The sequence below is a fragment of the Sinocyclocheilus rhinocerous genome, unplaced genomic scaffold, assembly GCF_001515625.1.
Source record: "Sinocyclocheilus rhinocerous isolate Xijiao unplaced genomic scaffold, SAMN03320098_v1.1 scaffold714, whole genome shotgun sequence".
Lineage (NCBI taxonomy): Eukaryota > Metazoa > Chordata > Actinopteri > Cypriniformes > Cyprinidae > Sinocyclocheilus > Sinocyclocheilus rhinocerous.
This window is the reverse complement of record NW_015646165.1, coordinates 905,967-926,487: the sequence shown is the minus strand read 5'-3', so window position 1 is coordinate 926,487 and position 20,521 is coordinate 905,967. Positions and strand designations below refer to the sequence as shown.

Below are 20,521 nucleotides of genomic sequence, written 5' to 3'. Positions count from 1 at the left end.
TCTGCCTCTCCTTAGACAAGAGAAGATACAGCATTGTATTGGTTTGGGGCTGTAAATGTAGTATACACTGAAGATAATGGAGAATGTAATGCAACAGAATGCATGTTCTAATGCTAACATTCAAAAGTAAAGAGAATGACAGTTGTACAGTCGAAACACATTTATTTGAATTGTGTGGTGCATTTTCTTTTATTGTAATGACTCCATTCATGATTGTGAGTGCTGAAACAAGAAACCTAACAGTCAGGTGAAGAGGGAAATTTGCAGGAAAACCTCAAGTAATGCAATGTATTAACCATGCTGAATACTGTCTTTATTAGCTAAATGTAATGCATTTGAAAGTCATATATTATAGATACTAACTGAATAACTTATTTAAACATTTAATGTTGCAAAGTGAGTTCTAGTGATTTTAGACATTTAAGAGGCATATAAGAAACAAGTGGCTAATATCTGTATTCTGGGTGAATTAGGACTTGTAAACACTTAATCAGATAAAACGTTAACACCCCTTTATGTATTCAATAAATAACATTTTGCACAGTTAACAATATTTTCTATAAGACCTTTGCAAATTTGAGGTAATACACTACTCTATGAGGGTTAAATTAGCTAAAACCATGAAATGTTTCTGATAATGTCCATAATTTAGAAATTTACAAAAACACTCAAATGTGCACACATGCATAACACATTGGGACATGTACATTTGCACAATCTGGTTTGAACATTCTTAAATCTCTTGCATACTGTTTTATGACTAATACAGGCAAAACAAAAGGCTGAAGAATCATCACAAATTCACAGTACAACAGTTAGTAAGCCACAACATAATTTTTTCCCTTCTTTCTTTTTCCATTCAGTGAAGAGGTATTTTTAGATTCTTGTTTTAAAACTCTCACGCCAACTTGTGGAGACCCTCTCTACAGGGATGCTTTAGCTTAATAAAATCAACCATGTTACATCTTCATAGACCTCATTTTCTAATTAGAACGTTCTCATTACAACAACTTTTTTCTTGTCTTTTTGTCTTCTTTTTGTTGCAAGTATTCTACTGTATTGTGGAATACTTCTTTCATTATGGAAAATCCTAGAAGGTTTTATAGCAATTACATTTTTTTTTTCAGCCATGTTGCTCTTTATCATGCAGGGGAGACTTTAAGACATTAAATGTGAATTTGCATACAGCATCTGAGATTTTGATGCATGACACTACCTGGTGTTAAAGCATTAGTGCACTGGTGGATTTTATGTTTGTTATAGCCATTGAAAAGAAAAAACAGGATTGACCCATTTCGTAATGTCATAACTATTTGTTTATTCTCCAAAGATGAATGTTACATGCCAAATGGCATGTTCTGCTCTATAGAATATGTGATGTGATTGTGAATGTACTTAACATCAATTAGCCCTTATAGATGATTCAGTTTCACCTGCATTAGACTTCAGCAGAACTGTTAAATGCAGCAGTACCTTTCACAAACAAAGCAAATGTGCACAAATGCTTTATTCTCTAGCGTTCAGGCACTGAGACGCACTGATCATTTAGGAGCACTCAGTCCAGTTACAGATGACAACCAACTTTAGAGTAGCTTAGGAGGCCTGGTCTGAAACTGGATAACGCAACAACAGAGCTGTTAATGGAGCGCAGTGCATTCTCACAGCTCCCCACGGTAGTTTCTTTCACCTGGATGGTTTTGGCTAGAAAAAGGTGTGTGAAATAATACCCACAGTGATTTTACAAGGGGGAAAAAAACAGTTGCACTTAATGAAATTCACTCAAGAAAAAATGCAGGATATATGGTGGCAGCTTACCTTAGGCTTTGTCGTCTCAAGACAAGATGTGAACGAAAAGAATTGCCAAACCAATGTTCAGGAATATAACCATGCAGATCATAATTGTGTTTGGCCCCTACGAAAAAAAAGTGTTCATAACTGTTAGTGCCTATTGTGTAAAGTAAAATAATCAAATGATGGTGCTCTAGGTTGTATTTACTTGTGCAATTGCTCAAAGGCCACCTTACATCAGAGTTACCTCCAACCCTAACATAGCTGAACCAGCAAATGAAGTCTTCAGGGCTACTGGAAACTTCCAGGCAGGTGTGCTGGAGCTAAACTCAGTAAGAAGGTGGCACTCCAGGAGAAGGATTGGACACCTTGGCAGCAATGCCCAATCCTGCTCCTGGAGGGCCACATTCTTACAGAGTTTAGGGTCCACTATCCTACAGAGTTTAAGGTCCAGTCCTAATTAAACACACCTACACCAACTAATCAAGGTTTTTGGTAATACTAGAAACTTACCGGCAATTGTGTTTTGGTAGGTTGGAGCTAAACTCTAAAGGACTGGATACCCCTGCATTAGAGGAACCAAAGAAATAAAATGCCTATTCCAGGGGTTCTCGACTCTGGCGCTCGAGGTCCACTTTCCTGCAGAGTTTAGCTCCAACCCTAATCAAACACACTTGAACAAGCTAATCAAGGTCTTCGGGATGACTAGAAAGTTACTGGCAGATGAGTTTGATCTAGGTTGGAGGTAAACTCTGCAGGAAACTGGACCCCAAGGGCCAGAGTTGAGAGCCTCTGACTTATTTCATTTGCAAGAGGTAGGGCTTTTTACACAATACAAATAATTTTTTTCTTCCAAAAACTGATTGGTGGGACCTATGCTCAATGAGCCACGAGATGCTGCTGTGATGCAATGCAAAATTGGGTTTCTGATAGACTGTAAGGGGCTTTGTGAAGGTGAGCATTTGTCATTTTGATGGTTCAGCCTTGTATAGATATGCCTGTGAAAAATGCGGTCAGAGGACCGGAGCCAGGTCAGAATTTCAAGGAACACAATCTGTTGGTGTTCCAGAGCAGTGTGTTCCAGTCCACTCAAGAGCTGTTTAGAAGAATGAGCTTTCTCATAACATGGCCCTTTGGGAGGACATCTGAAGCTAAGATGGTGGGCCACTGTACAATAAATTGAGATTCATTGATTAATGAAGGAAAACAGGGCTCTGATTATTCAAAATGCACAACTCCAGGGACAAATAGAAGCAGAACAGGTTCAGAAAGGGTTTTGAGGTGGGAGTCGTGGGACTGAGTGAAACAAAGCGACCAAGGAATGTAATGTTTTCTTTTTTCCTTAGGAAATCTAACTAGACTTATTTGTAGTTATGTACATGTAGAGATAGGTTGTAAAAAGCGATTTTGTTGAATTTGTTAGGCTATGCAAATCTCAAATTTGTGTGTCTGCAATCTTTGGGACTTAAAAATCAATTGAAATGACCAATTGAGATTTTACTTGTAATCAGAATACCAAGGTTTGATTTGTTATCCTTACCTCATCTAGCTCCAGAGGTTCTTGTCTCGTTTCGCTAGGGGCTTTCAAAATAGACCTCTGCCTCGTCTCAGTTTTGGCCTCGATCTTGGCAACTGGTTTAGCAACCGGCTTGACCACAGGTTTAGGCTCTGGTTTAGGCACTGACTTGGGCTCAGGCTTTGGTGCAGCTTTTGGGGCAGGGCTTGGTTCTCGTTTTGGTGAAGGTTTAGGCTCCATTCTGTTGGTTAATTTCTTCTCCTCCCTGACTTCTGTCCTAGACTCAGGCTTGCTTTCTGTCATTGAAGCTGGGCGCTCATTTACAGGCTCCCTTGTTGCATCTCTGTGTTTGACTTCTGCTGCCTTTGGCTCTGGTGTGACTGCTTTGGGGTACAGCTTGGGGGCAGGGCGAGGTGGTGGTTCTTCTTCGTCGGTGGTGAGGACGAGATTGGTTCTTACTGGCGTAGCAGCAGGGGCAGGTTCTGCTACTTTTGACTCCGAGTCCATTTTCTGCAAAGCTTTGATTTCCAGGTCTGAACCCTGCTCTGCTTTGGCGCTCTGGCGGCTAGGTGTACGGGATGGGACCTTACTGCTGGGAGCAGAACGTTCCTCAGGAGCGGCATCTGGAGCAGGAGCAACATCTGGAGTGGAAGACGGGGTGGTGGGTCGACTGCTTGGCCTACTACCTGCTCGACTGCTGCCTCTGCTACCGCTGCCTCGACTGGTCTTGTCTCCATTCCAGCTGCCGGGGCTCAAGAGGTTGGGATCTTCCCTGCTGGGTGCCTGAGGGACGATGACTGGAGTGGGTGAGGGGGTGCGTGCAGAGGTGGAGCTTGGTCTTAGACTTTCCAGCTCATGCATGAAGGGGCTCTCCGGGGGTGTTGGTATGGAATCTTCAGCTAACAAGGGCTCGGGCATCCCTGTGTCTGCATTCTCATTGCTCTGAGCAACCTCCTGCAAGGCTCGTTTTTTTATATACTCAGGACCTGAGGGACACCATGTGATGCATGTTTTATTAGAATGTAGGTTTAATAAGTGATATTGATACTGGCTAATTATAATTTAGCACTGACATATTACACACATACAATCATTTTTAAATGATAGGTTCAAAGGTGCACTAATAACAATGTTTGCAGTGTTCCTAAACAGCCAATACAACTGCATGAGGCTCTCTGCTGCCCCCACTAGCTCTGGAGCCGACCGATGCCCTACATAAGTTGATATTCTCTGAAAATTGTTGGAGGTTGAGGTAAATTTGTACAGTAGACATTTACAGTTACTTTTTTAAAAACATAAACAATGGTCAAAAGTGCAATTAATTTCTTGAGGTGTAAATTTTTTTATATTTGTTATTCTGATTATTTAAACCATACAAACTTTTTTTTCTGCCATTCCTGATAATTGCTCTCTGATTCATGTTCAAAACATAAAAAGTAGATGATAGAATAAACTGCACTATAACCAATTTATCATGCCAAAATAAATAGCTTAGTGTTATTTTAGTTTTGATTATTTTGATTGATATCATCTATCATTTTCAAAAAAGAGCAAAAGAACCCTATAATGTGTTTTTATCACTGAAACACAAGGCCAGGGTGTTGAATAGCATGTTCAGTTTCAGGCTGACAGGTAGCTGACAGAGGCCACAAATGCAAACAGTCAGGGACGGAATAATAATTCCGCACTTTAAGAAGAAAGATGAAATGTGATCACCTCTTCAGAACAAATGCAGGCAAACATCCCATGGCTTATTATTAAAATAAACAATGAACTATAATTATGCATTTTGTTATGCTCGTCTACAGCTTTGTGTAAGATTTTGGAGACAGACAGTGCCAAAATAAAACCATCAAGAGCTTAGCAGTGCCCTTAAGATGGACAAACACAGGAACATGGTGAGCTGCTGAAGGGCTTGTGTTTTAGCAATCTAATCCTGTTTCAGACACTCAGAGATGTTTACATGTGGGATTTAGGAACTCAAGACATTAACAGCACTTAGACTGTTCTGTGATGAATGCTGCCGTACTGTAAATCTGACTTTATGTCTGGATTAACAAGCATTCAGCAAGCATCCAGACTCTCACTGGACCGGGAGGATCTGAATCAGCCCCTGTTCCTTTGGCCTCTGTTGATTATATATTTAGCAAACAATGAAGTCTTCTACCTACCTGGTTGATGGAAGGAGGGAGAGAGCTCTCTGGCAACTACACGAGCGATACTAGACTCATTGTTAGCGGCTATGGCGGCCTGTTCTGCGGCGTCTCCTTTGCTTTTGGCATGGGCCGTTCTGTGAAGAGGGAAAAAGGCATGTAATCAGTGGTATTAAATCAAATACTGGTAAATGCTGAGAAATCCAGTTAGTTTTGTGGATTTGATATCAGATACAGAATATCAAAAGGGGGGAAAAACATAACAGAATTTGTATGAAAACTTATTTTTTTTCCACGGTTAAACATAATTCAGAATTTAATATTTGGTTCCCTTTTAGTTCATGAGAAAATTAAATTGGAATGTAAGGAAGAAGAATTTACTTAATTGTAATTCATAGAAAGTCAACACAGGTAATGCAATCTGAAGTGATCTTCCACCCCGGTCCATAAAAGTAAATTATTACTAAATCTATTTAATTAAAAATAAATATTTATTCAGTATAATTAGATATTTATAATTTAATAAATGTTGTTATTATATTTAATATTATCCTTTGTGGATTATATGTATAATGTTTAAATATTGTTTACCTATATTTTTGACCAATTTTGCTATTTTTAACTTAAAAAATTGCAGTTACATTAATTTCTTTTAAATCTCAATTAATTTATATTTAAAAGGTGTTCTCATTTCTATTCTGAATGTTGCATAATTCTGCTGACATTGTTCCAACCATTAAAAAAATATATAATTAATTGCTCAAATATTCTTTATATTTTTTATTTCCCAAAAATAATTTGCAGATGTTTTTAACCACTTACAGTGCATTCAAGATAGTTTGTTTATATATATATAATAAATTGTTAGTAACATGCGCTACCAGCTGAACCATAAGGTCCAAGCGTTTCTATAGCATTAATAAAACCACAACAGAAATTCATTAGGACTTTAACACCTGTCTACAGTACAACAGATGCATACAGTAAATCTAATATGTTGTGGCAGTGTTTCAGAGGTGAACTATTAAAGGAAAGCTCTGTTTATTTCTGACATTAGATTAAATAGTTTACTATCATAATGTGGCAAAGATACTGCCAGTTCTAATATAGTTGGTTATTTATGTTATGAGAGGAAAGGCATGGGCGTGAAACTTTTTTTTTGTTTTTGTTTTTTTGTAGAAGACCGATCTATTTCTCAATTTTCAACTTGTATCTTGCTAGTAGAACCAGAGCAATCCAAGACATCCCGTCTCGTCTTTATTTGGAGAGATGGGTTAGCAGTTGTCTGCACTATAAAAAGCTATGTTAATATCCCCTCAGCACTTAAGAATCCAATGCAGTACCCATCCCATTCAATGCAGGAACTCAGTAGATCAACAACAAAGCTGAAGAATGTTCCAGAGAGAAACCCCACTTGCCCAAGAGCTGCAAGAGTTTGGGTTGCTCGCAGTGTGTTTGACTTTAATACGAGAGGAAGAAGTGTGTTGGGGGTTGTATGGCAGGTGGTTATTTATAGCAGAAGAGGGTGTCCTCTTCACCCACTGAGCTGAAACCAAAATAAATCACTCTTTTAACACCCTGCACCTCACAGTGAGAGATGAGTACTGCTGTGCTACGATACACCGCTATAAAGAAGACCACACTTTATTCTCTACCGCATGCATTGATTTTATTCATTCATGCAAAATTATTCAGGGGCTAAATTATTCATGTTTTATTTGTGTTGGTCACATTAGGAATTACTGCACTGCAAAACTACAGTGCAAGTCACAGAACCTTAGTTTCAGCTGCATAATTTCACAACAAACAATTTTTTTTCTTAAAGCACAATTTGCATTTACAGTATAAGAGCTTTTGTAACAACGTCTGTCTTTACGCATGCAGTAACGGTTCACGGTTAAGATTTTTGTTTGTCACTTTGATTAAAAACAGCAATGTAGTATTTACTCTGTGATATTTTCCATACTGTAATGTTATCCTGAGTTCAAAATAGCCCGACCACTTAAAGACACTGTACTGAGGGTGGCTCTCAGTGGAACGTTTAGAAAGTTCAGACCCTCTCAGTAGTATGTGATATATATATACATTTACAGTAATGTCTGCATTAAGTTCTTGGCAGATGCTTTCATAAATTCTTTCTGAAATTAATTTCCATAATCGGTAGTAAAGTTTTGAACTCTTTTGTAACCAACTTGGAATATTTCTTAATTTTGCCACACACAATTAAAAAAAGAGCTATGAATAGAAAATAATGTTTAATAGCATGCTTTCAACGAGTAACCTATTCCGTGTAGGAATGTATTGTTCTGCATAACTAGGTTGGTTGTTTGTTGACAGATCTGTAATATGGATGGCATTTTCTGCTGTTCGGACAACTGAACCATGCTTTTAAAATGTGTTGTAGTGATGTTAGACTAATGAAACCCAACGCGATCATAAATTGCAACATTTATGCAATTTTTGAGACATTTTGCAACATGTAAATCGATAACAAATCTAGTTTAACTTTTAGTAACGCTTCGCATGTGGGAATTTACTTTTTAATTCAGACTTTGGATCTCATGACGTGTTCAAAGACCTGTTTATTAACATTTGAGATGAGAGTACTACCAGATAAGTAAAATAAAAAACATAAACCTTTATTGGTTGATTTTTGTTTAAGCTTTTTGTGATGGTGTTGTCCCCCCATCTTTTATCAGGTGACATATTTCATATCACATCCTGACATTTACATGACTGGTGATAAACTTTAACAGAGAGAAGGCAGAAAGAATTAATTCAATGAATGGATTAAAGAATTATCTTTATATTTTTTTATTTTTAATTCTTTAATTAATGAATTAATTCAATAATTCACTCTTGCTGGTGAATGGTCATGCATGATAGTAAGCTATATGTAATAGCAGGCTAATATAGATGTATTATCTGACCTAAATTCTCTCTAATCTTGGTTTTTCTTCACATTCATCAAAATAATATAAGATTGACAAGCATTATTCAGATGTATGTATGTACGCTTATATACAGAAAAACAATATCTGTGTCAATATCACTGAGAAAATATTTAAAGACACTAAAAACAACCTACAAGACTTTATAGAGTCTTTATATGTCTAATCACTTTATGCAACCGGGTATCATGTACTCTGATAATCACCAATAAAATGAGCTGCCGTGTCTGAACTCAGGAATGAAGTAGGGTGTTGTACATCTATATACTACCCATCTTCTCACTCATTTGCAGGATAGGCTAAATTTATATCCCCTGAATGATCCAATGCCATTGCTGACACATTTCTTTTTGTAATCTCATCAAGAGCCCTTTTGTAAGTTGTATTGATATAATGAATGGCAATAAAATGAATGAGAGTGTTTCTGAAGGGTGCTTACTCTGTTAAAGAGGAGTAAAGCTTCTTAAGACGGCTCAGTGTATAGTGAGCAGTATTGTTCCATTATGCCCTTCATAATCTATCTATCTATCTATCTAAATTTAATATATTGTATTAATATAAATTGTTAATCATATTCAGTTATCATGTTTACTTATTCATCTCTTAACAAGGCCAGGAGACAGCACATGTCCGCACAGTCTATACATTGTAATTTGAGTCTTGTGATGTTAGTGTGCAGTGGAAATACAGCCATTGAGGTAACAATCACATTTATTACAGAAACTATGTAGAAATGCTGATAAGTATAAAAGGATTGCATTATTATTAATAGTTCAGGTAGCACATAGCTGTATGTGTTGGTGTGAGTTTTCATCACAGCACAGGTGTAGATTGATCAGCTGCTCTCCGATCCTCTTTATGCTGAGCTCTGCAAACACATGCGTACACACACACACACACACACACTCATGCGCTGTGATGTATGCACACACACACACTCTCTCCTGCGCTCCATTTCACGCAGCTACAGTCTCACATACAGGAACAGCAGACAGGACGCACAACAAGGTAACTCCTGCAGAGGCCATTCAAGCAGGTACATTCACATTTCTGCTCTTCTCTGCTGATATTTTCACTTTCATGTCACTTATTTCACTGTGACATGAAGCTACGGACAGTAGATTTAATCAGACGATGTCCTCTGGCGCTGAAAGTAAAGATAGGTCACGTGATTGTAAATGTGACAAGAACAGTAGCATTTGTCATGATGTCACTATAGACTGGTTCTCCAAATTGGAAAACAGGATTATATATATATATATATATATATATATATACACTCAAATATAATGATATATATGTATAAATATATAATTTTCTTTTTTTCCCTATTTTCAAATCCCTATTTTTATTACAATATTTATGTATATATCAGATAATTATATATATAAATATATTTGGTGATATGTAAGGGTTGTAAATTACGTCATGTACGTCTGTGTGAGCGTCTAAGAAGCTGAGGATAGAAGAGGCTATCAGCTGTTGTTGCATTCTCCTGTGATTGTGATATAGCAACAGTGCCTGTCCTTTTTTAGATAGGCCTCCTTTTCTGACACCAGACCCATGTGCGTCATTTACACCCAGTGCCATGGCCTCCGAGGAGTCTCGTCTTCCACACAAGACCCTCTGCTGTTCTAAATACACTATGATTAGAGCAAAGGGGCTAACCGGCACCTGAACAAACTCCATGGCCACTGTTTTTTTTTTTTACTTTTTATCAATAGTGGAGGGCAAGGAGGTCTGTTCAGATACAGATAGGACAGAGAAGTTGCAGATAGGGCTTTGGATAAGGTAGCAGTAACAAAATAAATATAAAATTTTATTAATAAATAATAAACTTTTATTTTAATCAAAGTTTATTCTAAGTTTTTTTTATACTATTATTATTTTAATTAACTTTAATATTTTATTTTAAGTTATTTTATTTCATTTCATTCAGTTACTTAATTTTGTTCAGTTATTTTATACTATTTTATTTTATTTCATTTTATTCTAAGTTATGTTATAACATTTTTATTTTATACTTTTTTTTTTACACAATTTTTTATACCAAGTTGTTTTACACTGTTTTATAACATTTTTATAGAATTTTATTTTATATTATTTTATATAATACAGTTATTTTATAACAATTTTATTTTATAATTTTTTTTATTTTATACTATTTTATTGTTTACTATTTTATTCAATACAATGGTATTTAATAAAATTTTTTATAAACCTGCTCTGGACCATGAAACTTGAGAAGGAAATACCTTAACTAACATATACTGCATTGCATGTTTCACCACCAAATTTATGCCAGTCATATTGTAAACAAAACATACACTTATCTCACTTTCACATCTAAATAAATAAATAAATAAATCATACACCATTCAGAAGCAGAATAAAAATGTTCCTGTTCTTATCCCCATTTTGACCTAGTGTATTACTGAATGACAACAGAAAAGTTACTGCCAAGTTCACTGTAGACAGCTGTGTGTTGGTTTTGGTTTCCAGTTAGCCTTTCTGATCTGTCTGGGTTGGTGTCAGAAGTCTGCCTCTTATTGCTGATAATGATACGATCAGGTTTCTCCTCTACAAACAATGATCTGACACTGGCTAAAACACTTGAGAAGTGGCGTGGAGGTGTTTAGTAACAGTAAGCTCCTTATTTGAACAGTCTTGTCTTGTATGTTATTCTGACATATAAATGTTTTGCTTATGTATAAGGAATGAGAATGTCTTTTTTTCCCCCTGAAACTTGTGCTTTGATTCATCTGGTTTCAGTCTGCTGTCAGGTTGTCATCTTTAATAATCCTTGAATAAATTTTTATGGGATGAGCATCAACAGCAGCGAGCATCTGATGACTGAGAAGCCAAGGCTGTTTGTCTTTGGCTTGTGCATTTCCTTACAAGGAGGGAAGATTTTATCAAAGCCACTTCACCTGAAATTAGCCCGCTGTTTATAACTGTAAGCATCTCCATGATAAACTGCAGATGCTGTCAGAAGTGTGTGGAAATCTAAATATTTTATCCTGCAGGGAAGCTGTATTATTTGTGTCATGCGTTAGACTCCTCTTTATCATGTCTGGAGCTCAGCCTAGCCACTAAGACGCCATGCATAGGAAAGAAGCTTGGAACATGTGGCCTGCTTTGAGTCTGTTTGTTTTTGCATTTGGGCAGACTGTCTGGAAACCAACACCAAGGTGGCATCAGGATGTTTTTTGTTCTTGCGCATGTTATGTAAAACCTACAAAATACATCCTCTGGCAGGCTTGGCTTGGGCTTGTGTATTCTGAAACTTAGCGGTAAATCTAGCTGAGAAGTGGTTTGTGGAGAGTGTATTATTATTAGTAAATATTTATTTATGTATGTATTTATTTAGCAGTTCAGTCCACTCTGTGGCCTGTTGCATGAAGCTAGTTGAACAAACTCTGAGTTTCAGAGTAGGTGTAGAGTTGACAAAACCAAACAAATCCAACCTGGTTTAGATCAGGTTCAGTGGGCTCACAAAGCTCGATATAAACATTCTCTGTCAACTCTGTTTGTGATTAACTCTAGGGCACGTGCACCTGAAAGTGTGACACATGCAGTAAAACAGCCAATCACACGGAATAGAGAAAGCATCGGTTTGATTCACTTCTCACAATAATAGCCGACCATGTCTAAAATCAGCTGTTGTGAGCAGTAAAATTATTCACTCCTTACCTTGAGTTGGCGATTTCGGCCTTCTGTTTGGCTATGGCAGCTGCCCTCTGGGCTCCTTCCACACTGCGCTCCACTTTCTGCTTGATCTTAGTACCCTTTAGCTGAATTACCTTCTTCTTTACAGACTTCACCAGCATGTTGTTAATGTACTTGCCTTCTTCTTTGCCACCTTCTGCAAAAGTGGTGCACCCATAACCGTGCCGTTGGTTGTTCAGCCATTCGCCCTCATATTTAAGTCCACTAGAACGCTCACTGATCCCATAACCCGAGCGCTTGTCATTTTTCCACTCTCCTATGTAGACTTCAGTGGTGGTGGCGTCAATGTCCGACTCCACCGGGGGAAACTCGTGACCTTCCCCTTCCCCTTCGCTCTCACCCAGGCTGATGGTGGAGTTGGCATCGCTGGTGGCGGAGCTGAGAGCTGACTCGCTCCGCAAAAAGCTGATCTTGCTCTTATTGCTGGAGAGGGACGTGCGGGAATCTGACTTCCTCAACTTGCCAAGAAGTGAGCCGCGCCGGAAGAGGCCTTTCTTCTTGGCCTTGACCGCATCTGGGTCCACTTGCAGGGTGAGGGCGAAACCACCACGAGATGGGCCCAGAGGCATGGGCGCGTTGACCATGGTCTCCTGGCCGGACGCATTGGTGGCAGTGATGACTGGGATGTCCTGCTGCAGGAGTGTCCCATTGCTGTGTTCACTTCGCAGGGAGCTCAGAGAGTTTCTCAGAGGAGAACGCACCACCGCTGCCATGCCGTAGGGAACACTCTGACGTACTCCATAGCCATGTCGCATGCCGCCAGTGAACTGGCCCTGGAAGGTACCTATATTGGCAAAGACATCAGTCAGAGAATGGTAAAGGGATAATTCACCCAAAAATACAAGTTTTGTCGTTCCAAACCTGTATGATTACTTTCTTCAGTGGAACACAAAAGAAGATTTTATTTTTTTTAATATTTTTTTTTTGAAGTTGTAAATACAATGTTTACTGTTTGTTTTATTGATCTTTCAGCATTATTACATATTCTTAAAGTATTTTTCTTGTCATTTAAATACACTGAATCATTTTGCTGTTACAATAAAACCCCAGTACTAAACAGACGAGAGGCGGGGCATAGAGGACCTACAATAATGTACAGTATTTGAAAAATAATGTTTTTTGAACATTAAAGCATGTCAACATATTCTGTTATACCAAATACACAAAATAATGATCTTTAAAATAGCATCATATGACCCCTTTAAAGGAATAGGTCACAAAAATAGTTCACCCTAGAATTAAGCCCCGTTCACACCAAGAGTGATAACTATAAAGATAACGATATTAGCGTCCACACCAGCGAACGATATCGTCTGTTTATTCTAAGCGCACATGTGTCTGCCACTTTAAATTCTTGAGCTCGTTACAGCAGGATGGATTCTGATTGGCTGTCAATTTTTTTTTATCGTTCATCAGCTGGAGAAAAATCATTTCGTTATCATTTCTCTTTGTCTTTATCGTTAATATTGAGAACAATTTTTAGAACTATATCTTTATTGTTATCTTTATAGTTATCGTTCTTAACAGCTGAACGTCTCAATAATCCACAAGTAATCCACATGTTTCCAGTCCATCAGTTTACTTCTTTTGGAGTGCAAAGCTGCATGTTCGTGAGAAATAAATAAACAAAGGCATTTTAACTTTAAACAGTTGCTTCCGGCCATCTATCCACATTTCTTTCTCCAGTGAAAAATCTGTCTTGTCTGAATCAGGAGAGAAATATGCACACACCAAGCACCGTTTGGAAGCAAAAATGTTCCTAAACTGTTCTAAACTAAAATGTTGGTGCATTTTCACTGGACTTTTTGACTGTAGGAAGTATTATTGCAGATTATGGATTTACTTGTGGACTATTGTGATGTTTTTATCAGCTGTTTGGACTCTCATTCTGACGGTACCCATTCACTGCACAGGATCCATTGGTGAACAAGTGATGTAATGCTACATTTGTAATGCATGAAATGAAACGCATACATCTGTGGCCTGAAGGTGAGTAGATTTTCAGCAAATTTTCATTGTTGGGTGAACTATTCCGTTAAACAAAAAATAAATCAATATTTAAAATATACAACTTATAATCTAAAATGTAATCTCTCATATTAGAAGGCTGAATTCTAAAATCCACAATCAAAATTATACAATATTGTATATATTATACAATTAAACAAAGATTATTGGAGTATGTTTTTACAGGAACATACTACTTCAGCCATTTCTGAGTGAAAATAGCTTCAAAGTAAATCCTACAACATTTTTATTTCAGTTTTTATTTTTCAGCTTTATTTCAGAAAATCAGCGGTGTCCATGTTGTTTTGGACCTCACTGACTTTCGTTGTATAAACTAAAGCAATTAAAACATTCTTAAAAACATTTTTGTGTTCTATAGAAGAAAGAAAGTCATAAAGGTTTGGAAAGACAGGAGAGTGAGAAACGGCCTATTCACAAAAAGAAAGACTCTGAAGATAAAGGTAACTAATTATGGTAACAATATTGGCGTCCACACCAATGCACAATAATGTTCTATTTATTTTAAGCATGTGCAGCAGTTTTGTAGTTTGCCGCTTTATTTAAAAATTCATGTTATCCCAACGATATTGTTCCTCTGTGTCTTTATCGTTATAATTTTGGTGTGGACTTCCCTATTCTCATAGAATTAAACCAATTATTTATCGTCATTGTGACAGTTATCGTTCTTGGTGTGAACGAGCCTTCAATGATGACAGAATTATCATCCCTTCAACTAAACTACAGATTGTATTACAACACTGCATTTTATTCAAATTCAGGCCACCCATAAGCTCATTGTCACTTCAGGCATGTGAAACAATGGTATTTACAGCGGTACAACTGCTAGCGAGCCGCCTCTTTCATATCAACCTCTGGCGTAAGAAACCACGTGCAGTTATTTATGTCATGGTGCTTGTGGGTCTGGTTCGGTCATGCAACACATGTCTGAGATCCATCAGTCCTCAGGGACGGGCCGGGCAGAAGGGCACAGGCATGGCTATTATTGTGCCTTTATTCACACAGTGCTGCACTAGCACTTAACATTGCTAATAGTGATGACTCAGCTGCCAGCTCAATAGATACAGTATACAGTTTACAGGAAGACACCTATATGATAATTAGTGTAATTGCATCCTACTCTATCAAAAAAAACGTGAATCCAAAATGTATTCGGACTCTTCAGGCCTGTTCACACCAAGGAAGATAACTGTAACAATAACGATAACGATAAAGATATCGCTTTAAAAATCGTTCTAAATTTCGAATAATAGTAGAGTCCATAACTATAACAACAAAGAGATATACAATAATATAGTTGGAATCACTTTCAAAATTATACCTTTTCCAGCTGATGAACGAAAAAAGCATTGACAGCCAATCAGAATCCATTCAGCTTTAGAAAACTCGAGTTTAACAGAATGTTATTGTGCCTTGGTGTGAACACTAATATAGTTATTGTTATTTTTATAGTTATCATTCCTGATGTGAACAGGCCTTTAGTTGTGTTTAGAAATGTATGAATTTTATTACAATAGATAACAAAAAATGACACCAAAATTAAACCACAGTTTGGGCCATATTTGCATATACTTTTAACCAGCTAGTTGGTGTGGTTTTTAGCGGATGAAGTCGGTTAACATGATGGAAGAACACCTGCAGAAAGCTATGAATATGTTTCATCAATGTTTGATAAGCACAAAGTGCTTAGGTATTGTATTTCTTTTGTCCTAATTTTGAACAGTATATTTAGTATTTATTTTGTATAATCTTATATAATATAATATATTGTACAATATTATATGATAATATTGTATAATCTTATATTGTGTGATCTAATAAACATTATTTTCTTAAATGTTTTGCTTTAACGATGCCATTGTGCCGCTTGGTCTGATATTATGCTATTTAATGCAATGACATCCATACATTGTTAAGAGTGGCATAAACATGCAAATGATTTTTGCGGTCACTGTGCACACGCAAAAGGTCTATAAATCTAAATAATGACAAAAATGCCGATACTATGCTGATAAAGCCAGAAAATAATACTATGTAGTGGTTTGAAGTGACAAATTAAGAGAAAGGAAAGTCAGGAAGTTGTCTTAAATTTCGACATAAAATCCTAATGTGACCCAACAAAAGAAAAACGACTTGGCCACCATTGAATGAACCTTTTTATTTGTACTCACACCACACGTCCAGAAAGAACAGGATTTGTGACACTGATTTGTAACCACCCTCCATTCTGCTCTGGCAAATGTTTCTTAGCAATAGGCATTTACCCAAAAGGCCATCTGTGGCAACACCAGGGTTCCATGATTGTAAGCTTCAAGTTAATACTACTAACATGAATGACTGTTTATCTCATTTTAATTAATTTTTGAGATTGTCAAAGATAGGAATCTTTTAGCCATGTGTAAAAGAATACCAATATAATGTTTATGTAGGTAAAGTTGGAACTTACTTTTAGATTGCAGTACTGTATATAGCCTGTATATGAACTGTAGCCTATATGAACATGTTAAGTCATATGATCTTTTTAAACAAAATAGAAAAAAAAAGAGACGTCTGGATATCTCTTGCTGAATTAAACACAGTGAAAAGGTCATGTGTCTATGTAGCATAGCCTACTACTATGAAATAGTTATTATGGTATAATGTCCACAGTTTCACTTACTCAGCAACAACAAAAACCATATATAGCCCCACCCCTTTTCAGCACTGCACTGGTTGTCTTCTGAGTTCCGGTTTGTATATTCACTGCATGATGGTAAGGTCTTATGAATTTATGAATTAACTGCTCGTTTTAAAATCTTCACAGTCTACTGGCATCCACTTTGAACATTACAATGCACATAACTTTCGCTAACTCTACAATAACTAAATCCACTTTGCCAGCTAATTACTACAGAAATACAGAGCTACTGCAAAAACGGAAGTTCAAAGACAAAATTCTAAAGATGGCTGCGCACTTGCTTCTCTGATGCATAAGGTCTATACAGTGTATACTGTGTAGTATTTAGGGGTCTGCGATAATGACAAAATCTCTATATTTTCTGGAATTTTGTTGAAAAACGATAATTAGACGATATTTTGCTGAGTTTGTGTATTGTGCTGGTACTTTGGCAGGTTTAGGACTGCCGTGGACCGCTGACTCCCAAAGCTTTTGATATTCTTCATATTCTGTGCAATGATTAGTTTGCAGGAGTAACAGAAATTAACTTTTCCAATAAGTTTAAATTGATGTTTACCTTTCATGGGCATTTTTACCTTTTATAAGGCCAATTTTTTTTCTAATCTAATTAAATGTATGCATCATCTTTTGTGTCAAATTCTTACATTTATCAATAAATTCAAATAGTAAGACATTATAGGGCTGTCAAATAAAATCCGTATCAACAAAATTTGTGTTTACAATGCAGAGGTGGCACAGAATCTGCATCTGAAGTGGCATTTAGATGCATTCACACAGACTGTTTAATGCAGGACATGAATGCAGTTAACCTGCAATGTTTTGATGTAAAAAACCAAACAAACAAAAAACGTTGAATACTGATATGATTTTTTTCCGGGAAAAAAGGGAAAATATACTTTGAATATTAAACCTAAAATTGCCAGTAGGTGGCAGCAAATCACTACATGAGTGAGTGAGTCATTCATTCATCCAATTCGTTGAAACTGCTGATTGATTCAGTAACGCCAGACACTAGGCGCGTTTCCATTACAGATTTGCGCAAAACTTTGGCGATATTTTATAAATGTCAATAAAAAATAATTGCGAAATGACGGCGTTTCCATTAACCAATGTTATGCGACTAAAACAATTCGCAATTTCAATTTGCGCAATTTGAAGGGTAATGGAAACGCGCCTACTGTCTGTGTTGCTCAGAGAGGCAAAACAGTTCTGCTGTGGCTTGTTTTGAAATGTTCGTTGTCAAAATACTGCAAAAAGAAGTGTCTAATCACTTAATACTAACTTATTGTTTATTGAACTGTTCATCAAATCAATATCACATGTGCAATCGTGCTGATATTTGGAGAAAAACCGTGTGACATTAACAATATCAGATGATATAAATATAAAAGACATAAAAGTTATACAGGGGCATTTTTGCCCCCTTATCTTGAACTTTGGGGGAAATGTAGGATAAATGTATCATGCAGTGAAAGCCTGAAATCTAAACTGTATATGTGCTTGCTCAGTAGTCTAACATAGGTCTACATCACGTAGTGTAGGCTGTGCATGCACTCTCTGGGTGTGTTTTTGTGTGGTTTTTGCAATATACTCGATAGTGTCATATCGTGTAAACAACAATTACGATATTATCCTAGACGATATATATCGCACACCCCTTTAGCATAGTATTCAATAAACGGTGATCTACAATTCAATTCTAAACACAGGCACTGTGTTGCACTTTTCAGTGGCAACACAACGCGAGCACACACGATCGATGTAGTCCGATACCGGAACAAACGATTCTTATTCTTGGTTCTTTTTAGTGAATCAAAAACAGTGCGACAGGTGTAGTTCGTTTGCAGAACGAAAATATGATCCGGTTCTTTTTAGTGAATCAAAATAACTTATTAATCACTCAGAGTGTTACTTAATAAGATTAAGTTAATCAATTTTCCTTGTTTTTCTTTCATTCAGTGGTGTTTTTTTAAATGAATGAAACATTATTTTAGTTTATAGAATGACTGATTATTGCATTAGAATGATTTCTTATATGTAGCCTAATATGTGTTCTGTTTACATCTGAAATGATCTCATTTTTCTAACCTAGCAACGGCGTGAGGGGTAAATGCAAATACGGAGGACACTTTTCCTTTTAGGATTTTGAGGACTCGGAGAATCGGAAGCGGAATCGTTGAACCCCTCTACGATTCTCATCCCTAGGTGTACGTGTTGCGTTACATAACCCCTGGTCTTAAAATGTCAGTTCACAGACTGCAGTTTGCGCTCACAAAATGTCATTCTTCGACCTTACCGCCATCCGCATAGGTCTCCGTGCCGTAACCATCCTGCAGTCCGTTATTCCAAGTGCCCTCGTACTTGGCACCGCTGGCCTGACTGATGCGCGTCCCGTATCTGCCTTTGAATCCGTGCGTCCACTCTCCCTTGTAGATCCAGTGTCCCTTGGTCTCCACACCTAGACCGTGACGCTTTCCTTGGGACCAATACCCCTCGTAAGTGTTTCCACTCGGCCAGGTATACACTCCCACCACCTCAAACCCATAATTCCAGGAACCGGAGAACTCTCCTTGTCCTTTAGGTCCGGTACAGATCCCGTGCCCGTGCGCTTTACCTCCTTCCCAGCCTCCACAATAAGCTCCGCCATCATCGAACTCAAAGCGACCTCCGCTCATCACGCTGAATGCAATTACCACTAACTTATCAAACTTTCAGATGTGACTTTAAAAATCAACAATAACGAAAGGCTCAATCTCTGTCAGGCGCTGTTAAATCCATCTGTCAAACTCCACAGATGCGTAAAATGGAGATAGGAGATCCTTTCCTTGAGTTGAACTTCTAGAATTGTCGTATATGCGCATAATTTGTTGATAAAGGTAAATCCTTAAATATGTAAAACATGAAATAAACGTGCTAAAGTATGAAGTTGAAATGACTTGGGAAAGGGAGGATTGTTTTTTTAGTTAGGCTACATGATATTGTTTCAGTTTGCAATGATATATTTAATCGAATTGTCGAGCCAGTGGTCTTTCATGGTTTTCAACCCCTCTTCCCTCTCCCTGCCTCCCCTCTTTGCACTTGGAGCTCCTGGATATGTTTTAGCAGTCCCAACAAGGCTACCAGATCCCAACACTGTTCCAAAAATACAGGCCAATCGCCCCTCAGCAGCCAGGCACTTTTAAAAGCGCTGCAAGATCACTTGCAGAATAGGGTTTGGGCTCAATGTCCATCCATATCAGGGGTCGGCGGAGTCCGTGTCTGTTATTTAAAGTGTGCATTTTCAAACTTAGATACTAGAAACTGTTGATGCAGTTGCTTCCCTTTGATTTATTTATTTTTTACAAGGTGCACTGGTTTACAAACGTTTTGAGAGTAGGCTAATAAAGACAGGAAGAAACGGAAAGAGAGAAAATGTTAATGTATCACACCGGCTAACGCCTCATACAGTAAACAGATCATCCTTGGGCCAAGTAATCATTAGAATTGGACCTTTTGGGTTTTGAGGAGTTCAGCTAAGTTTAGTAGAGTAACATCAGTCTAATAATGCAATAAAAATAGAAATGTTATGTTACATCTAAATTCATTTTATGTTATTCTGACTATCTATGCTCCATTTTTATTTATTTAATTAACCTTTATAATTTTTTTTTATTTTTCCTAGTACTTTTTAGTAGGCTACTTA

The 20,521-nt window shown here is 37.3% G+C and overlaps 1 protein-coding gene and 1 long non-coding RNA gene across 2 annotated transcripts; one reads left to right on the top strand and one right to left on the bottom strand.

The window, feature by feature from the left end:
- Positions 1-187: 187 nt before the first annotated feature.
- On the bottom strand, positions 188-19,926 carry jph2 (junctophilin 2). Its single transcript, XM_016510882.1, has 6 exons — positions 19,136-19,926; positions 12,102-12,921; positions 5,476-5,594; positions 3,329-4,290; positions 1,816-1,912; positions 188-1,701 (listed from the first exon to the last, which is right to left on the bottom strand). Exons 1-5 carry the CDS (start codon positions 19,512-19,514, stop codon positions 1,832-1,834), a joined length of 2,361 nt encoding a protein of 786 aa, XP_016366368.1. The 5' UTR covers positions 19,515-19,926; the 3' UTR covers positions 188-1,701; positions 1,816-1,831.
- LOC107707016 (uncharacterized) lies at positions 4,282-7,092 on the top strand. The gene is made up of 4 exons (XR_001636214.1): positions 4,282-4,326; positions 4,444-4,556; positions 5,113-5,202; positions 6,637-7,092. It is a non-coding gene; the product is annotated as an uncharacterized LOC107707016 (long non-coding RNA).
- Positions 19,927-20,521: the final 595 nt, after the last annotated feature.

Excerpts from the sequence above, each read along its gene's own strand:
- jph2 (XM_016510882.1), bottom strand. The coding sequence starts at position 19,514 with ATGAGCGGAGGTCGCTTTGAGTTCGATGATGGCGGAGCTTATTGTGGA. Across the intron at positions 5,595-12,101 it reads GCCGAAATCGCCAACTCAAG|AACGGCCCATGCCAAAAGCA; the intron begins GTAAGGAGTGAA and ends CCCTCTTCACAG. Across the intron at positions 1,913-3,328 it reads AACCTCTGGAGCTAGATGAG|GGGCCAAACACAATTATGAT; the intron begins GTAAGGATAACA and ends TTTTTTTCGTAG.